This window comes from Hetaerina americana, unplaced genomic scaffold, assembly GCF_022747635.1.
Source record: "Hetaerina americana unplaced genomic scaffold, ioHetAmer1.1.p SCAF_80, whole genome shotgun sequence".
NCBI lineage: Eukaryota > Metazoa > Arthropoda > Insecta > Odonata > Calopterygidae > Hetaerina > Hetaerina americana.
The window spans coordinates 1,610,729-1,632,884 of record NW_027287428.1 but is presented as its reverse complement, the minus strand read 5'-3'; the positions used below and the strand labels follow the sequence as shown (position 1 = coordinate 1,632,884).

At 35.4% G+C, this 22,156-nt stretch overlaps 2 protein-coding genes across 2 annotated transcripts in view; one reads left to right on the top strand and one right to left on the bottom strand.

Annotated features, from left to right (window-relative positions):
* The window catches only part of LOC139698271 (adhesion G protein-coupled receptor L2-like), a 29,879-nt gene extending 22,396 nt beyond the window's left edge, over positions 1–7,483 (top strand). The window contains exons 13-15 of the mRNA XM_071597146.1: positions 96–225; positions 1,892–2,274; positions 7,340–7,483. Of these exons, the coding sequence (XP_071453247.1) occupies positions 96–225; positions 1,892–2,274; positions 7,340–7,483 (657 nt within the window). The remainder of the gene's footprint in view (positions 1–95; positions 226–1,891; positions 2,275–7,339) is intronic.
* A 3,264-nt stretch (positions 7,484–10,747) lies between these two features.
* On the bottom strand, positions 10,748–16,437 carry LOC139698252 (uncharacterized). Its single transcript, XM_071597126.1, has 7 exons — positions 16,374–16,437; positions 15,968–16,141; positions 15,688–15,893; positions 15,459–15,612; positions 14,973–15,253; positions 12,702–12,920; positions 10,748–11,830 (listed from the first exon to the last, which is right to left on the bottom strand). The coding sequence occupies exons 1-7, from the start codon at positions 16,423–16,425 to the stop codon at positions 11,777–11,779; spliced, it is 1,140 nt and encodes a 379-aa protein (XP_071453227.1). The 5' UTR covers positions 16,426–16,437; the 3' UTR covers positions 10,748–11,776.
* Positions 16,438–22,156: the final 5,719 nt, after the last annotated feature.

Below are 22,156 nucleotides of genomic sequence, written 5' to 3'. Positions count from 1 at the left end.
TCATTTGTTGATAGCTATAAATATTACAAATAAAACAATGATATTAGACAAACATCCTTCAAATTTTATATGAATTCAATATACGTTTCATTCAGGTTCCTGGTAAATCTTCAACATATGCTGATGGGCAAACTAGCAGTACTCGCACCAGTCAAACTTTCAGTGACCATGTATGGAGTACTATAAATGATAATAGAAACTCCTTCTCAAGCCATGATGTAGCAGGTATGTAATTAAAATTAATAAGACAAGAAAATATTATGGCTCACATAATATTTTCATTCCTACAGATTGTGGCATTCATAATTCAGGGTAGGGGGGCAGTTCCTTTCCCTGCGCCATCTGTGGTACCTTAGGAACATCAGAACCAAAAAAATCACAGAGTTTGGGTAGGAGTGAGGATGTCTAGAGTAGCTGGAATGAAACCTTGATCTTCCAGCTAGTGGTAGAACACTCTCCCCTCCAGGACACCATACCTCTCCTCCTGAAGTAGACTTAATATTAATGCACTTTCTTGTGGGTGTACTGTGCAATGAAGTGCACATGGTGGTGTCCTCTCCCCCGGCCAACTGAATTAAGGGTTGTGGATGCCAGAGCAGACAGTAATGGTTATCTTGGGTGGTACTTCAGTAATGATCAGTGATGCAACATTCATTGGAGATTCAAGAGGAAATAGAAGAATGATACACCTGAATATGTTTGTTAGTTCTAACTTACTTCAATATAGCTCCAAATACCAATTCCTAAATTCACAACTTTAAATAAATTCAGATGCAAGGCATGATGCAGGCCAAGATTTAACTGATCTCTTTCCTTATGAGTGGAATAATACAGTCAAAAAAATTGTTAGATGCAACTCTTGTAGTAGTAGTTTTGAGGGGAGGCGACCGACAGCTAAGGTCATTTGCGCCATAGGGGATGGACAGGAAAGGATGAAGGGTGGAGAGAAACCCGGCGTCGGCATTAGCCTACTCTTTACGAAAGGCGCCAAGGGGTCCGCAGTTTAACGTCCCATCCGACGGACGGCTCAACTATAAATAAAACAAGATACAAGACTCACACCAGCAATACAATTACATACTTGTGCATCAATGTTACCCTCACAAATTGATGAGTTTTGTGTCACATTGGGTGACAAATTAGAATTGAAGCAATTGATCTAAAGAAAATCAGGTATTTATTCCAAACTTACCTTAAATAGTACTACCATTAATGATATTGCAAAATGGAAGAGAAAATTGTGTAATAATAACATGATATGAAATTTTTAATAAGAAAACAGTAATGAATCCTGAAAAGTTATTGGTTATGAGACAGCATTAAGAATTAGTATAATTAATAAACTTCAAAATCCATAAAAATTCCTAGAGCTGTTCCTCCCCTTTGCTGCTGTAAACTCCCAACAATAGCCTGCCCTCTGCCTTGCCTTTCACCAAATATTTTCAGCTGACTGAAACACATATCCATTTTGTCTCCCAAAACATATTTTGTGGCAGTGGTGTGGTTGAGTTTCGGCCTGAAACTATGCGTTTTTTTCATGCTTATAAATAAGTGCTTTCGTCTTCACTAGGCCCTTTTTCATTGGGCATTGATTTCAAGGTGTTATCAATGCCCTTTGGGCATTGATAACACCTTGAAAATTTTTATGTGGAAAACCAAAACCTCACTCCTTCCCTCAATACATTTCTGGTAAAATAGTTACATTACATTAACAAGTTTTCAGAAAAATAAACAAAAAAGTCATGAGTTACTAGAAAAATGAACTTTTTAACTTAATTTATTCCAATTTAATACATTACCACCAAGTCTGCAAATATAATATTAAATAATAAAAATTATGGAATTTTTACCTTATGTCCCGATTCTGAAATTCTTATGTTATTTATTTTAGAAAAAGAAGAAGAAAGAGTCAAAATATCAGCATACCAACACCAGGATGTCGGCATGATCTTAAGGAAAGACTCGGACTATTTGCGCAAGAGAAACAATCAAGCCATATTACCAGAAGAACTCAAATATAATACAGACCCAAGAAGCTCAGTAACTGAGGGAAAAAACAATGAAAGACATGAAAATGATACTGTAATCTCAAATCAAGGCTACAGAGCTGAATCAGAATTTTTGGAGGAATTGGAAGCACATCTGAAGAACTACAAGACTAAAACAATGACTACAACTGAAGAAAATCCATACCCAGAAAAGCAGGAGAGTGAAATGAAGATGTCATTTCCCATTGACAGTGTCCAAAATACTACAACAGTTAAAAAAATGAAGGTAGAATGGATAGCAGAATTACAACAGAACTTGAGGAGGAAACAACCAACTTCATCTGGAGAGAGAACTAGATTACAGATTTCTGCCACAGATTGTTCAATCAATCAAATTTATCATGCGGGAAAGAAAGAAAAATATGAAGTAAATCAGGAGAGGGTGAGGTGGTCAAGTGAAATCCATGTAAGAAGCTGCGCCACCATAACAGAAGAAGACGAAAAAGATAGTCAGATATACACAACTCACCACAGAATGGATTAATACCCCTACTATGCCTTTGGAGTACATCAAAGACCTTAAGAACAAAGTAATTTAATTATTACATCATTTGGTAGCTTGCAAATCTAACACTTCATACTTTGATGTAAAAATGTTTCCTTGAACACATATTTCTACATATTCTGGGGTGCTCCTACAGGATTACTATAATAAAGTTCATAAAGGTGTTCATTACCTCAGTAGTATGAATTTGAAATAAAGTAAATACATAATAAATGATGCATTTTAAAACTTTTATAACCCTACACACCACCTTTTATGAATACTTCTCTCTTTTGATATGTCAGCCTGGGTACTGGTGCTGCTGCTCTTATTTTAGCTGACTGTGTAGCAATTAGATTTTTGTCTAATAAGGTGGGAGTGTGACCAGAGTATCCTTTGCCAGGTTATATGCAAACTGACATCCATCTTCTCCTTACAAATTTCCAGGATATTTTGCAATTTGAATGGCTCCAACAGTAATCTCTTCGTTCAATTATCACAGCCTTCTCTGGAATGCCACATTCAAGTTTAAGGGATGCACTACATTTTTTGTAATCCCATGCTAAAATTAGAGCAAAATTATATTTCAACAAAAAAATGTACAATGAGGAGTGTAAAACCCTCACTTGCCGCCTGAAGTTTTGCTTGGGAATGAAATAAGTTTGCTATGAATTGTGGAAGTGTTCAGGCGTGTTCCTTTGTATTTGGATGGAGAAATATCACTTTCTTCATACACATTTCCCTGCACAATAACCAGAAAAAAAAACGTATAAAGCTATTGTATGAGTGGTGAACATTACCCCTTTCAGTGCCTCAGGAAAATTGTGAAATATACAAATGCATTAGTTTTTCATTGCAAATTTACAATTTACTGTATATAGTTGAAAATGCATCATTTACTTTTAATGTGCATCATTGATACTTCAGAATTTCCAAACTTGAGAAAAAGAAATATATAGTTTTTAAATGAATATTTCACCAACAAATTTCTTTCGAAACATTTGGTCCAATGTTTTACCACTTTCCAAAATTGCAATAGAACCCTCAACATAAATATATGACCAAATTGAGTCAATTTAAATACACAAAAATTGATATTAGGAGGTATCAGAAACATAATTAGACATTTTATTTGAGAGATGTTAGAGGCTGATACTCTGTCGAAATCCATTTTTTGATGCACAAAGAAAGAATCAGACTTTGCATTTCCACAGGAAATAATTTTTTGTATCGACTTGTTTCATTAACTAGACGACACAATTAATTATTTCCTGTGGAAACGCTAAGTCTTTGATTCTTTCTTTGTGCCTTATAATTAGAAATTTATCCTCAAAATTTTGGAAAATATTAGTTGGAGAGCAAATAATTTTTTTCAGATATTAGATGGGCAACGATTTACTCATTGATTTTTCATACATAAATACAAATAATAGCAGCCACTGAAACCAATTAATATTTTTTTCATGCTATGCAATATGATTCAGTATGAAAAATATATATATGAATGGAACCTCCCAAGTGCAAAAAAATAATTTAATGCCCAAATCCAGCAATCATTGAAAGAATTTCTTGGAAATCTATAAAAACATTCTATTCTATACTGCATAACATTCATGAATTACTCAAATGGCCCAAATGAAAATGCAGATGCAAAATATACCGCATTTCCCAGCCCATAAAAGACAATGATTTTTCAGGTTAGAATTCACGAAAAATTCATGGATTAGATGGATGGTATTCTAATGTCAACATTTTATATGAAGAAAATAGAATTAATTAATAACATTAAGTAGTAGTTCTAGCTGTAATGGGAGGCGACTGACAGCTGAGGTCATTTGTGCCATTAGGAATGGACATGTAAGGATGAAGGGTGGAGAGAAACCCGGCAGCAGCATTACCCTACTCTTAATCGAAAGGCACCAAGGGGTCCACAGCTTAATGTCCCATCCAATACTCACTCAGAAGTGCCCTCCACAAAGCACATCAAGTAGGGATCGGGATCCCACTAAAATATATCAGCTGCCACCAGGATTCGAACCCAGGCCTTCTCGGTGGGAAGCATTAAAAAATTAGCAACAATATAAACATTTATTCATTGTAGAATCCCAAAATGAATTATCACTGCTGCTAAAGTGATTGTAGTAATTTTCAGAGTGGATTTTACAACCTTTCTTTTGTATTCAAGAGTAGTTTTTTACTCCTATATATTCATCTGATAAATTATCTGCTTCCTCCATTATTGCATCATCTTCTCAGTTGGAGTTGAGCCAAAATGTCTTTCAGCTGCCCCATTTCCATGTTCTGGAGTGTAATTCACAACATGTTTAAATGCAATACTGTAAGACAGTCTTCTCTCTAATGATTCCATCCAGTAATTCAAATTTAAACTTCTTCAGCAACACTTACTTCCATGTTCAACAGCGGACTATGCAAACTACATAGAAATGCATTGTATTATGCATTGAACAACAATACGTGATTCACAATTTGTTAAAGGAATGTTTCAGAAAGTAATGTCAATGAAATATTAAACCTCTATTGCCTAATACTGGCTCAGTCAGTCATTATTGAAATTTGCTATATATAGACCATTCTCTACATGCCTGATGAGGGAAAAAAATTCTTAAAAGAAAGTATTTTTCCGAGCAAATCAGCTTGCAACTTATTAGATGATGTCATACCCATGGCCCATATGATGCAGGAGAGTTTTAGAGTTCATTTTGAAATCTTATGGGCGAGAAAATATGGCAAGAAAAATATTTATAATCATGGTAACATTTTAGGATTTTTGTTTATGTGCACACCCAATATGAAATCCAAAGCAAAATTTTCATACATTATTCTGAAGCATGTTTTGCTCTGATTTTGAATATTTTTTCATATTTTCCACCACAAATAAGTATGACACCACATAAAATAGCAATGGCCGGATAAATCATTTTGATCACAGTCATCATCTCCTGTAGCTTCAAATCATTTTTGGTCAATGACTTCTACTATAGATGTAATGAAATCTGAGCAAGAAGTTCGCCTATCTTCAGGTAAGTTCTTTTCACAAGGAGTGAAAGAGTTAATTCCACAGACATTCAAGAAAAACAAGGGCAGCCAAAACTTGAGAATTCCTCCATCTACGAGGGTGGTTCAATAAGTACCCGTGTTTGACGACAAAGGGCATTCCTGAGGAAAGTTTATGTTATCATCGTGTGCTGCCATCTATCAAACGACGGCGAAACAAATTTCAGACTGATTAAAAGGTTAGTTTGGATTTGGCAGCCATTCAAGTAAGACGTGTTTCATGATTTTTGCTAAGATGGAAAAAGAGCAGTATCGTTCGGTAATTCGCTTTTTGTTTTTTGATGGTAAGAAATTCGAGGAGATAAAAGCAAAGTTGGATGCTGCTTATGGGGACACTTCGCCATCTATGACCACAGTTAGATATTGGTTCAACGAATTAAAATGTGGGCGAACATCTGTTTTTGATGACGAGCAACCAAGATGCCTGACAGACGTGGTTACCGAGGAAATCATTCAAAAAGTCCATGCCTTGATTCTTGCTGATCGACAAATGAAAGTGCGCGAAGTAGCAGAGACCGTGAGAGTGTCGACTGGAATGGCATTTAATATTTTACATGACAAGTTGGCGATGTAAAAATTGTCGACCCGATGGATTGCTCACGGTGAACAGCAAGCTGATCCGGAGTTGTTTCCGCCAAACTGCATGAACTACGTTATGAATTGCTGCCGCACCCCCCGTATTCACCCAATCTGGCTCCCTGTGACTTTTTCTTATTCCCTAACATGAAGAAATGGCTTGCGGGAAAAAAATTTAGCTCAAACAAGGAAGTTATCCCCGGGACAGAGGCGTATTTTGGAGAGTTCGACAAATCCTATTTTTTGGAGGGGTTAAAAAAATGGCTGAAACATTGGGAGAAGTGTTTCGGGAAGGAGAAGAAGTTTCTAAAAGAGGACAATGTTGAAAAATAAAAAAAATGTTTTTGAAAAAATGGCTTCTTCATTTCTAACACGGGTACTTATTGAACCGCACTCGTAAATAACCAAGCTGCACACAATCAGATGTGAATAATATTAGCAGACATAAACCAAATTATAAAATAATTTCTGACTGACAGGCAGATCATTGATATCATTTGCCTCCATTCTTTGTTAGTTTTGTTGTTGATGTATTACTTACGCTTTTATGATACTTTATGCCCAAATCAACAGGAAGCCATTGATAAAAATAAATACTACTTGCCTATGTATAATTTTTAAGAAAAATATTTGAGATAAACGTTTTAGTTTCATCATGCTTCTCTAATTAAAAACATCCCAACTCTATCACTATGTTTTGCCTTGGGAAATTAAACAATTATCACATTGTCCACTTGATTACCCACAGCAATAAATTCAATAGCAAGCACATATTAAACCCAATTTCTCTCTACATTCTTGATGACTATTTTCCCCCAAAGATGCATAAAGATTATGCTGTAGTTTCAAACCAAATTGAATATCATTCAAAACGTTATTCGTCATCAGTGTTTGTTATGTAAATATTGGGTCAAATATCTTCTAGTTAGTATCCATCAAACTGCTCATAATTCTCCGAAGGACCTTCAAGGGAAAAGTTTTTAAGCAGCGTATTAGAGACCGCTCAAAAGGAGTAGCAACTGCTAGAAGGCCTACTCCCGTGAGCAAAATGGGAAAGGGCATGGCGGTGGACGTGAAGTGTATTTGCCGTAGAAAATTGAGACATGGAGTCCAGTGTCATGAATGTTGCTCTTGGTATCACTTTAACTGCTCTAAGAGTAAACTGGAGGATTGCGTGAGTGATGAATGGCAGTGCATTAAGTGCGAGAGTCAGGAGAATCAAAGAGGTTTAGAAGAAAAAGAGGCAGTCATTGAAAATCTGCGAGTGGATTTAAACATTGCTCGGAAAATGAGGCACTGAAACCATCATTGGAAGAGACAAGGTGGCGGGTGAAACAACAAGTCGAAGTGGATCTCCACTTCTGCCAAAGGTGTGATCAGAGGAACCGGAAGATTTAAGAGCGACTAAAAGGGAAGCACGCTCATGTGATGCAGATGCTGATCGGGCAGGAAGAAAATGGGAAAGCATCCTACGCAGAGAGTAGCCAAAGAAGCGAGGAGATGGAAGGAAGGATAGGAGAAATGTGAGACCAAAGAGATTACGAAGAGGGAGGACATAATGTCTAAGGAGGGGATGACTCTTGGTGATCTGGAGTTACCCAATTTGAAAATAATTGGTGATTCCATAATATGTTCTGTCAGAGGTTGAGATTAAAGTATCAATGAAGGCATTCAATGCTTTCCAGGGATAAGAGTATAACAATTGGACAGTAAAATAATAACTATGACAAGCGAAGGTGATGAAAATGTTGCCATAATTCATGTAGGAACAAGCGACATAAAAAGGGGTAAGTCAGATGACCATAAAATTGGTTTTGTCTGAAATTTGGTGACCTTGGCCAAAAATTTTAAAAGTGCTAAAATTATCATTAAGAGAAATTCTTCGTAGAAGGGACATACATTGTAAGAGAATTAACAGCATAAACGAAGGAATAGAGTGGGTTTGCGTGCAGCAAGGTCTAACATCTGTGGACCCAAATTGTTGGTTGGGTGACAGGGCTGCAATGGAGTGCATTTAAACAGTGAGGAATCCCTGGTTATGTCTAATCTGTTTAAAAACATCGCACTAAAGCTCAGTGAGTAGAGAAACCTGTAATGGACACAAGAGATGGATCTCGCAAGACCGAAGGAAAGAACGGTAAGGCTTAATACTTTCGCAGGTTAATTGCTGAAGTATTCTAAATAAAGTCAGTCATTTCAAGACGTCAGTTGATGCATGTAATCCGGATATTGTGATAGGCACGGAGTCATGGCTAAGCAACCACATCATGACAAACAAGATTTTTCCTTTGACAAATTCCAAAGAAACTGCGGGAGATGCAGCAACAGTAACTTTTAACGGAGTCATCTGCTAATGTGCATTTCAATGCAACAGTTTCAGAGTGTAAAAATCATTCGCCTTGACTGGGATTCGAACCCAGATCCCTCAATATCCGGTCGAGCTTAAGTGGCTAAAGCACTCGAAATCCCTGATATTCCCTCGCAGCTAAAGCGAGGGAATATCAGGGATTTGTGGGAGAGAGAGAATTGGCTGTACAGTTGCCAATATGGTTTCAGAAAAGAGCACTCATGCAAAACTCAGCTATTAGGGTTCTGCCAAGAAATGCCTGACTCTATGGATGCCGGAATAGAAGTGGATGATATAGTAGTCGTACCTGTTGAAAGCCTTCGAAAACGTCGACCATGATCACCTAATGTTTAAGATGGGCCAATTACCACTACACAGATGGAAGAGTAATCTCATGGGTCAAAAATTTCATGAAAGGTCGAACTCAAAAGGGTCAAATTAGGAGAAATGTATTCTGAAAAAAACCAAGGGCAACCTTGGGAGTCCCACTAGGTAGCGTACTTGGCTCTCTCTCGTTTTTAATATATATAAATGATCTCTTGGAAAAACTTCAATCTCAAATAAGACTTTTTGCGGATGACAGCCTTATCTATAGGAAAGTCAAGAATGAGAACAACCACAAAGTAATGCAAAGGGTCATAAATAAAAAAGCAGATTGGGTGACAAATAATGGGATGGATATTAATGCTAGCAAATGCAAATCCATCACTTTTAGTAAAAAGGTAAATGGAACCAATAGGGACTACAAATCCACAGAAAATGTCATTCCTAGAAGTGATAGCTGTAAATACTTAGGTGTTTGTTTAACCAAGGATTTAGGGTGGGGGCTAAACGTGGAATACACTGTTAAGAAAGCTTTCAAAAGTCTGCGATGGGTGATGAGAAACCTCAAAGGGAGCATTAGAGCAACTGAGAAAAAGGTGTATAAGACCCTGGTAAGATCAATTTTAGAGTACTTGAGTACATCTCTTGCATGGGACCCACTAGAAGAAGATTACAAAACTGGAGAAGGTACAAAGAAAGGCTGCCGGATGAGTACTGTGGAAGCATAGGAGGATGGAGAGTGTGACTGAAATGTAAAAAACACTGGGCGAAGAACCCTTACAAAGTAAAAGAAAAATAAGCAGACTTTGCGGAATGTTCCGCATTCTGAAGGGAAAGAAAGCTTGGGCAGAACTAAGGAAAGATGCGGAAAATCCAAATTTTATAGGGAGGAATGATCACAAATTCAAGGTAAAATGCTGGGCACGAAGAAAAAATGTAAAAAAATGTTCATTTCTTAATAAAACAATTTTAGATTACAACAGTTTTCCTACAAAACTATTCAAGCCCTTTCCTAACATGGTAAATACTTTTAAGATAAGAGGTGCACAATTTATACAATAATTTGATATGTTGTGTGAAATTGTATGCAACAGTTTAGTTTTGATTTTTTTCTTGTTGATTGGGAAACGTAACAGAAATGTGAATGAGATAGGGAAACCTCAGGCATCTATTTTACTTTATATGGACATATTTGTATGTTGAATGATGAAAGTTTAAAATATTTGCACTTCAGTTTTAAATTTAAATAATTTTTTATCACAATTATTGGGGCAATAGATTTTTAGGTAGATTTAGATATTTAAGGTAAATACCATTTTGGTAACAAGCTTCCTAGTAGTAGTAGCATTTGAGGGAGGCGACCGACTGCTGAGGTCATTTGCGCCATAGGGGATGGACAGGAAAGGATGAAGGGTGGAGAGGAACCTGGAACCATTAGCCTACTCTCAATGAAAGTCACCAAGGGGTCCACAGCTTAACATCCCATCCGACCGACATTGTACTCACTCAAAGTGCTCTCCACAAAGAACCTCAAGTAGGGATCGAGATACCTCAGGAAAATATTCAACACCATCGGAAATTGAACCCAAGCTTCCTAAATTACTAATAAGTTACATAGGAAATGGTGTCTTATTTCCAACTTATAAAAATTACCTTTCTTCTGCAAAGAAAACTATTACGAAACTTGAGTTGATATGAAATTAGGGTAACCCCAGCATATCATATCACTCAAGTTTTTTAAACTACCAAACCAGCAACCACTACCAACATTTGGCAATATTTAAGTTGGGGACAGATTGTGGAAATGGGTAGAAAATTACCCTGTGAATAAAGAAACAGTAATACATAGGAATAATATTTATTATAACTAAAATTTCAAAATATTGACCCCATGTCCAAGGGAAACAAAAAGACATCACAAATGCTTACAAAGGAATTTGTCAATTCAGAGGTATTTCTGGCAATTTATAATATTTTCATAACTAGCACTGTTGAATAAAGGCACAATTATTTCAGTATTTTCTCATATTGCAACATCATTTATGGAATCCAAGTCCTTTTCCACTGATGAAAAAGGACATGGCAATTGAAATGTAAAACACATGTAATGCCTCTCTTTACAGTCTTTGTTTACAGAGTTTAATTGTACTATGAAGGGTGATTTTCAACCATTACAACTGTTTCATAATTCACCAACAGTATTGAAAAAACCTAGCTTGGAGCATGCTCAATCAAATACCCCATTTAATACACTGCAAAATCAAGAATTTAATGCATCAGTCAGTAATCAAATCACAGCCAAACTTTAGTTCCCAAAATTCATAGTGCACGATAAATTTATATAAAATCACGTTTTATGACTGCAGAACTATACAATATTAGGCACAGTTCTTTGCATATAGAAACCTCTGATTATGAAACATGATCAAATTTCCTTAAATGGTAACAATAGGCAGTGAAAAATGACTTTGAAAGAAAAGAGAGGAGGCACTTACTGCCCCATTTACTTACAAAATATGGCATATTTCAAACACTCATGCAAATGACTAAAAGGATAAAGCAGTCTTAATGATGGAATGTTTTGTCACTCAGAGTGAAGGTATGTACTTAAAAGACATACCCATTTTAAGTACACTGGATAAAGTAAGGTATCACTAGTAAATTACCAACATCTCTACACATTTCTCATAGGAAAACTGCATTAACAATAAAATGCATCTATCACAATAAATTAAGCCAAATAAGTATTCAAATCACAATTCAGCAAGGTCATTTTTAGAGTACTGATAATACGAAATAACCTAGAATTTGGGTGCTTTAAGCCCAGGTGACTATAATGTGCACTTACAAATGTAACAAATGGTAATTTGGTATAGTGACCTCAAAATTGATGTGATGTTGGAGCAATGTCACAGTGAGCAGTCATAATACCAATGACTTCGGGAACAATCTCATCTCCACATAATCATCTAATATCTGAAAAATAATTTAGCATCATTTCAAAGAATTATTAAGCACCACTGAAAATTAATCACAATGCCTTACATGTCCATGAATTAGATTCCTCTTAAGGCTGAGGGTATGTTAATTATTATATTATTGACCTGAAGTAAAAAAATTAAGGATTCTGAAACTACTCTAGAATGCTTAGAGGGAGAGAAAAAAAATGAGCTATATGCACAGTGACATTTTATAAAATAATTTAACAGAATTACATTTGACTCCATAAGCACATTTTCAGCATTTCTAGCAAGGGACAAAACAATGGGCAGTGAATAATTGGTAATTAGTTAAAACAAACTAAAAATGGTTCAATCTCATTATATATATTGAAATTCAAGGACCAAAAAAAGGGCAAATATCAGTCAAGTTAGACATTAACAAAATAAAGGAATTACAATACATATGAAGAGTAAAATCATAATTTTGTTTTGTACCCATTATATTTATACGCAAATATATTTAAATTTACAAATATTTATAGCTATTCAGTACTTTTATGAGACCAAAATGGCATACAATAATGAACTGCCATTTTATTGTACAGTCATTTGAATGACTACGCATCTATTTTTAGAGTGAATAAAATATAACTACAAATGTAAATATTTTTCAATTAGGTTAAATTCAATCATCACAATTTTTAAACTGTCTGGTTTAAATAAGAAAGTGCAGCCAGCTGCCAAATTAAATCAACTTCACACAATTCAATGGTATCCACCCCAAATGAATATCTTTCAAAACGTCAGTTTTCATTCAATCAATTTTGAGGACCTGAAAAATTTAGCCAATTCATTTTTATTAAACCAGTAGAGATTTCAATGAAATTATAAGCATCTAAACATACCTCTTTTACTGAATCTTTGTTGATTTTTGGAATATCATGGACAAAGTTCACAGCGGATATTAAATTGGTCCCATCCAAGCGAAGATGGTGGTTTGTAAGCATCTCGGCATCAAGATAAGGAGTCAAAGGAGTGTTCTCAATCCCATCAGTAGAACATGCGTCAGCCCATGGTCCAACATGCTTATCATTAATCTCATCAACTACTGTTGCCATATCTGTCTGAAGGATACAAACGACCAAAGAGTCACTGCAAGTTTCCAATGGACAAATTTACAATGCAGAATTTAATTATTAGGGGCAAGGTAAAAGTAATCATAAAATTTTCTATTAAATATCTAAAAACAATTAGTTAGTACCACACACCATCACATCTGTAGTTGCACCCGTTTTCAGGTAAAATGGAGCCAATTAAGTCTATTGGCCTAATCCATCTAGTAGGGAGGATATCAAAATACTTTAATCTGAATATCATGCATTACTTGGAAGTATTCTTGGCTTTCACATGAGCTATCACAGCTCCCATTCCAAATGCTGATTACCATAAAATCTCAAATTTCCAAAGTAATCAATCAAAACTCAATTTAATTTGGAATACCTCCATTTAAACAATTTACATTTTACCACAATTATTTATATTTAGACGAATTAATGGCCACACAGCACCCAGATACAAATATCGGCCCACAAACTTACTTATTATCACCATATGTGCCAAATTTTCAATTCAACTTTTAGTTTAATTGAAATTACTTTTTAACTTAAAAGTTATAACTTATTTCAAACCATAGACTTAATTTTCCTTCACAGAAAGAATTAACATAATTACTACATAGCCTCTCTCTAGCTATACCTGTTATTCAAAGACCTGCTATTTCTTAGTTTCAAGGAAAACATGTAAGAGAGGCATACCTTAAAATCATTGTCATGGCCAGGTGATAGGGTTGGTGGAGCTAACCCAACTAATGTTATGCAATAAACAAAACACACGAGTTCTGACGAAAGTTTGCTCAAACTTGACCATTAAATATTACTCATTGATCTTAATTATCATTTAGTAGATTAGTAATGTGGTAACATAATAAGTAATGTGTGGGTCGCGGTAGTCCAGTGGATAGAGCGTTGGGCTGCTGACCAGAGGGTCCCGGGTTCGATTCCCGGGCAAGGCACTCTGGGCACCTGCAGCTCCACCCAAGCTAAAAGTGATTTTTCGGGTACCAGGTCTGCCTGGGAAACCATAACCGGCACAGGGAAAGGAACTGGCCCCCCTACCCTGATGTGTGAATTTTCACACGCCGTATAGGGCTTAATACTGGGTGATCTCTACCATCACCTACTAAACCGACCTTTGGGTTGATTACTGTGTTTATGGTTTTTAATAAGTAATGTAGTAACATAATAGTAAAGTAATGTAGTAACATGTTAAGTACTCGAAATGAGTATGTCATCTTGTGGCTGGGATTTTTAACTGTACACTCCTAGGTGTCCTTCCTAAATTTTAGGCTATTGTTGATGCTGGGTTACTCTCGCCCCTTTCCCATTCCCTGAAAATCCTACAATACTAAATTATCCACATCCCTAATAGTGTGCATTATTTAATCAGTTGGCTGCCTCTACTAATAATGCCTCCCAGAAAACAATGCAAAAATTCTGCACACGCTGCCTTCAAAATAGGCAGCCCTATGCAATATTTTGTTAATTATTGGCGGTGGTGTGATAACAGTTTCAGCGCCTTCAGTTACCAATTATTCTGTCTCTTTTTAAAGCAAAATACACATAAAGGGCATCGCTTTAAGTGTATGGCAATGATTAGGGAGTAAAAATCCAAGTAGATTCAATTAACAAATATAGCTTTAAAAAGTTGGAATCTAAAACAATCAAATATTTCTCTAAAACTAAAATATAGAATTTGTGAGTCAAAAAAGCAACCCGAATCTTCAATATAGTAAAAAAGGAAATTTAAAAGAATTCTATGCATTAGTTTCAAGTGTCACAGGACAATCATAAAATAAGCATTACAGTATGTCAACTAACAGATGTTTGCAAAGCTGTGAATGTATTATACAAGTAAAATTTTTATGAATTAAACGACTCATGAGATGGCCCTTGAACCCTTTTATACTGAAATGTAATTAAATTTGATAGATGCATTAACTTCAACAGATGCTAACACCAATAAAATTTCCTAATGTCAGAATAGTTGTGCCGCATTAGCAACTGTCTAATGACCAGATATTTGAAATATTATGAATCAATGGAAATTTGTATACTTACTTTGTAAACAGATGATAACATGGAGCCAACGTAGTCATGATTTATATTGAAAATTTCCGATACAATGGCACTTATGCAACCCTGAGTGGTGTCACCCAGGTCAACTAAATTGAATGTTTGACCCTGTGTGGCCCCTCCATCGGCATAGCGCTGACAGAGGAGCCACACCGCTCTGCACACATCTCTCACATGAATTGTATTCATCGCTAAATCCTTAGTCCACAACAGCCGCATCATTTCTCCCAATTGCCGATATACTGCACCAGTGACTAGCCGAGGAACTAGAATATAAAACAACAAAAATGAGAGAACTGAGAACAATAGAGAAAGTTTAATAAAGTAAGTAAATGATTATCAATTTGAGATTCATTTGTTCTCAAACAGAAGTGTCTATTTTGGCAATAAATACTATGAACTAAATTCCTGTATTTCTTTAATTAATTACTCCTATACTTTAATTATGAATTACATATAGAGGATAATTACCAATCCCATTCTTATCTCCTTTCCCATACACGATGGCCGGTCGCACCACAGCATAATTCAATCCTGTCACATTTTTCAAATCTTCTTCAACCATAAGTTTGTATTTCGCAACGAATGTCCATGGTTCTACCTTTGCACTTTCTTTGTGGGCGGCCTAGATAACAATGGCAAATTAATACCAAAACTTTATTATTAAGAAAACAACAATGAACGATCATGAGAATAATACCTTATCGTTCGAATAAACGTGGCCTGAAGATATTTCTATATAGCGCTTCACGTTAAGTTTCGCTGCTTGATTAGCGCAATTGAGACTTAGTTTCAATATGCCTTCCCGGTAAACTGGATCTGTCTGTCCATATTTTGTTTCTCCAGCACAGTTGACGACGAAATCAATCGGATTACCTTCGTCCAAAAATGCATTTTCACAGGAAGCTGTAAAGTAATCGTTATAAAGACCTTTTCACCTAAAACATGACAGCATTCAAGATTAATCCAAATTCACTTACCAGGTATTATTAGATTGGCACTTTTGAAAGTGACCTTCTCACTGTCAAAGATTTCCTGGTGTTTACGATTAAGCCACGCAGTTTGTGGTGGGACTTTATCTACCACAGTGACGGAAGACACAAGGTCGTTATCGACCAAGAACTCAACTAAGTTTCTACCAATAAAACCACACCCTAAAGTGAAATTGAAAATTTTTCTACACTTTAGTGTCAATATGACAAGTATTACTAGAGTTTTGAATAGAAATGAATGAATAAGCTAATTCCTATGAGATCTAAAAATGGAGACATTAATGAAAATTTTGACAGAGTCTTTGCATAAGACGTAACAAAAACATCGAAGATAAGTGAATTAAAAATTAGTCGAAATAGTTTAACAACCATTTCATAAAATATCAAACATTACCTCCTAAAACCAGTACACGAGGTTTCACATCCGTCAAGTTCGTCGACGCCATATCGACAATTGACTGTCATCGTCCGGCTTTCATCCGGCTGGTTATCAGCGTAATCTGATGGATAATGACCGCCAAAATGAAATCGGCTTTCGATTAATTAGGGTCGATTTTTCATTAAAAAATATATCACGGCGACGAAAATAGTGATATTAATATTTTGAGTTATTAGACGAATCAGGTGATAAAGCTCCGACAGGGCAATTCCCAAAAACCACTAAGTGATAACGAACAAAACATCTATTTCCTGAATTTGGAGAATTAATTACACTCAACAGGCTAAATGGACCAACTATTACCTTCGATCCTCAAACGGGTTCTCATGATAACCCTGAAAGTCAGGTTGAAAGTTTCTGTCGACTCTTAGGAAAAAGCTTCGAGGAAGATGATTTAATTTTAAAACTTTTATTACTCTGATACTGATATCAAATAAGAAGATACTTGGAAAAATATATGAGGGGTGAAGGAATTTACTAGTTTCCTATGGAAAATATTTGGATGCGAACAGAGCGTATATTTTTTAATATATTATATTGAAACAATAAGACATGCCAGAGGACAAAAAATTATAGTGGATTCGAATAGATAAGTATTTTATGAAGAATTCGAATGCATAGAAATGTGGAAATATTATCTTCGGGCAAATAGAATGTATTATCACTACATCATTTTGCCTGTCAAAGAGAAAAATTATTATTGAATTTTCTTGATGCTCGTATTACCCCAGAGTTCCTTATTTGAGTTTCTTTCATTATTTGATGGATGTTTTACACTAAGCTAGCTTGAAATTCATGTTATCATACCAACTATTACTTCTCTTCGCGCCCATTTTTCTTTGAAGTGTCTCCTTTGATTTTGTGGCTCACTATATTTTCATCATTCTTTAATTTTCCCCAATTTTCAGACCTATCTCTCTTCTCTACAGCCACCCATGCATTCTCTCGACCACATATATATACTCGCCCATCACAACTGTCATTATCCTCAATCCTAGTTTTTAAGGAGATAGTATATAAAATTGTTTCATTGCCCACAGTGTGTACGAATTTCACAACTTTAAGATGAGAGGCAGGATTTTTCACCTGCATTGCTCACTAATTTCAGGTACCCAGAAAAAACTACTTGAATAGCAGAAGAGGGATAAAATCCAACTTCAAATCTTATAGCTTTTGGTTACCACTGAAACACTTTTCCCACTAAGCCAACCACACTAACCAATCAACAGAAAAATTGGTGTTCTTTATTGATTTAATTTTCCTGTTGAAATTTTCAAGGATACTCCAACATCCTATCATATTGTCTTTCTCTCTTTCCTTTTATCAATGTAACTATCCAGCAAAGACATTTTATATTCCATTATTTGCCAAATTTCCTAATCATTTCTGCTCTCCTTAGTTCTTCATAATTTTCTTTCTAAGTTTTTCCTGATTACAGGGGAAAGACCAGTTTTACGCCTCTTTTTCTCTCCTTTCCTCCTTGTACATTAAACCAAACACCTCTTTCAGTACTTTTTTTTCGCATGTTTCTCTGTTGAGGCCTATTTCATTTTATGCCTCTTTCATTGAAAATTTCAGCTAAATAGTATTTATTTTATCTGTCTAATTGCTTCACTTTCCTAGTTATCTTTTGAATCCTGACTTCGTTAGAAGCTTCACTGAACTTTATTCCTTTTCTTTTCCCTGCTTCAATATTTAAATCTTCTTCCTATTGCCATTAGCAAAATACAAGGTCACTCAATATTTTTTCCCTTTGATTCCGACCATCTTCATCCAGTTTCCTCAACAATAATATAGCGAATCTATTATTTTTTTCAACAACTTCCAGTAGGTAAACTATCTCAAATGATTTTTATACCAATACTTAATTTTGCTATTTTTCTTTCAGTACAAGGTTTGTTATAATATATTTCCATTACCTCATTCTATATCCCATAATTTCTTATTAATGCTATTTCAAAAGACAATGCAATGAAATTCTATAGATACATGAGAACAAGGAAAGACAACCGGGAACGTGTGAATATATTAAAAACTAAGGAGAATGGCATTAAAACAGACACTGTAGAAATAGCAAATATGTTCAACTCCTGCTTTATGGATGTTTTTTGGGGAATAGAAAACAAAAAGAAAAATAAGGCCTGCCTAAATAACTCAGAAATGACAGAGACCATTATCAGCATAACAGCACCAAATAGTTCACTGCCCTCAAAAAACGGTATTACTGGGATACTTTTGGGATTTAGCCAATATATCGGCGACGCAATAAATAAAGGAAAGAATGTTGATGTGGTAATCGTTGATTTTTAGGCAGCTTTCGACCGAGTGCCTCACGATAAATTTTTGTTTAAGTTGGATTTGAGGGTAAACAATGGATAAAAAATTTTCTTACAGGCAGAATTCAAAAAGTAAAATTAGGGAATACATTTTCTAGTGAGGCTCACCTATCCTAGAATACTCGTCAATAGTATAGGATCCATATGAGGTGGGACACATTAAAAAGATAAAAAAGTTCAAAGAAAGGCAGCAAGATATGTACTCTGAAGGCACAAAAGAACAAGTAGTGTCACGGAAAGGTTGGATATGCTGAAATGAAAAATAGAATAAAAAGGAGTAGGTTAGGCGTGATGTACAGACTTGTTAAAAAGGACGAAGCATGGGAAGATCAATGGAAGGAGATAGAAAAGCCCAACTCAAGGGAAAAAAGGATCATAGTTTCAAAATAAAAATAAGAAGGCAAAAAACAAATAAGAAAAAATACTCTTTTTTTAAACAGAACTATTATTGATTGGAACCAGCTGCCTGGAGGTTTGTTTGAGCCCTTTCAATCCAATTTTAGGAGTTTGAAGAATAAATGTAAAGAGGCCACTGGTGATAAACTTCATTGTAGCTTCATAGTAACTTATTGTAACTTGATAGCTCAACTGGCTAAAGCACTCGACCGGACATTGAGCGATCTGGGTTCGAATCCCAGTCAAGGCAAATGATTTTTACACTCTGAAAATTTTGCATTGAAATGCACATTAGCGGATGACTCCATTAAAAGTTACTGTTGCAGCATAGCCCGCAGTTTCTTTGGAATTCATTGTAGTTATTAAAATATTGTTTGTATGTGATGTAGAATTGTCATCGTATGTAAGAATATTTTCTCTCCTATCTGTTTTTCTAGTGCATGCATGTATTTATTTTTCGTTGTAAGAAAGATCATTGACCAAACTTGACCGTTGCCACCAGGATAATCGCCTAATTGCAACGTAACTCTTAAATAAAGAAATAAATCCCCTCTCTACACCTTTTTCTCTGACTTCAATGTTTGTAATCCGACCAACCAGCAACCCTTCTTCATGATCACTACATTTTGTCTTACACTAACCTATTAATTGAACATAGTAACTAAGTAACACTTTTTTAAACATTCTTTTTCACAAGTCTTCAAGCCATGCTCCAATCAATATTCTTTCATCGAATTCTTTCCCTCATGGCAGATTCTAGTAAGAAGGCCTCCCTGTCAATCCAGCCAAGAGACCATTATACTTAAAGATACTAAGTTTTCCTGAGAAGAAACTACGGCATGCATATGGAGACATCTTAGTGGCTCTTTCCATTACCTTTCATTATTCTATAGCCTTTGTTTTTTACAGACCTTACTGCCTCTCTTATCATACACCATACATATTGGTTGGCAGTAGATATGATCACTGTGCCTGTTGAGCTCTGCCATTGAACACTGATCCTTTCGCCATTTTTCTAGGTTTGTTTCTAGTTAACACATGCCATCCTGTCAGGTCTTGACATGATTTTCATTACCACAAAAATATTTAGGTGAGGGTGCTAAATAAATAATACAACAAGTTGTGTGACTTGCTTTTTATTTGACTTATTATATAGAATTCATTCATCGTGTAAGGGTTCGTTCCTCTTATAACAAAAGCCTAAGGGAACGTTCTCATATATTACAAACACGTAGTCAGTCAAATGCACATATTCAGGGCCAAGACATATTTGCCCATGCTGGGAAAAGCATTACCATGGAATTTTTCCAACAGTCAGAAGAGGAACTTAGATTTTGAATTTAATTACCAATAGTTTAAAAAACAATGGCTTATTTAACCATTACAATTTAAGTGACACCAATTGATTTGATCAAATTCAATCTTCATTTACAACAAGAATGGCAAAATTAGTGTCGATTGACAGACTACGCTTGTCCCAGTATTTGCTTTTCCTCTTGTAGGGGGCCATCCTGTACAAAAATAAGCTTGATCTGAATAATACTTTCTTTCCTGCGATAATGTAAGCACCAGACTCCCCAGTGCTAACACTTTCAGGCTTATTAAAAACTAAACTGCTTCAATGAGGCAGGCAATATAGAATAAAATGAGGTAAACTAATTACAGAGATTTGATGACAACAGTTTCACACCACAAATTTGAAGTGCATACTTTAAAAAAATTTTCAGAAAACACATAATAACCTTTTCCTGAGTGAATAACAGATTGTGACTTCAAATCTCCATAAAAAATAATAGTGCACCTGACAAAATATAACATTTATAGAAATGGATGTGTATGAACAGGAATACAAAGTCAATTTGCAAAAAACTAAACTTCAAGTCAAGTGACAAGAATGCCCTTGAATAGTTGTTATGTATTGCCTGTCTTGAGGTAGCATTTACGGCGCTGAGACTAACAAAGCCTCAAAACAAAGGATGTGACAAAGTGTTGTTGCACCTTAGTTGTTCTCTTTTGTTGCTTTGTGCTAACAATGAGCAAGAGGGACTGAGCATCTGTGACTGTGAAAAAATGTGCCCACTGCAGGGCCACTAGCACCGAGTAGAACTCAAGAACTTCGTTGTCATGGAAATGCACAACTGAATGTGTGCTAGATTTCCACCACAGTAAAATTGTTTAAATACAACACTGATTAATAAATAACTGATGAAAGAGATACAAAACATATAAAAATATAAGCTCTAAGGACACAGTATTGTTACAAGGAAAAAAAGCACTGCTTATTCGTGCCCCATTTTCCTCTTTATAACTGTTAATAACAGTCACTGTTATTTTTTTTTCCTTCAAGTGTTGTGTGAATAAATGTGTTGTCACATGCCCTTGTTCTGAGTTGGAGGAGTTTCTTGTACAAAAAATTCAGTTGGCAACAAAGCAGCTTCACAGATGATGTACCATTTGAAGCACATATGTCAAACATGAGATGAAAACTCATCTCTCTGAGTAAGCCAAAACAAAAATCACAAAAAATTTCACAAAATTTACAATGTCTTTTGTTTTCAACTATATCTGATAACTTCTCTAATTATTAAAATTGCTTCCTTATATTTCTTTACAGTATCTCTATATTTTACAAGTGTTTGTATTTTCTTACAAACAGTTTACTGCCTTCAATCCAAACTACATCACTTTCAAGCCGGAAAACTTTGGAAGTATACCTTCGATTTCCCCCTATTTTCTGTGGAGATGTGTAAACAATAATAGCTAAAAGAATTTGCTTTTACTCTGCTACATTGACATTTAATGCCGACAGAATGCAACCTTCTGTACAGACCAGGTTATGAAAGCCCAAGAAGGGAAAGTCCTATCTCTTAACCTTCAAAACCACGTTGGTAATATTTTTAGGTACAACCACACTACACGTTTCCTACACTTCTCATATAATCACATTTTCACTTATTTTTAAAATACTCTATAATTCAATTAAAATGGACTCACTGGTTCATAAGA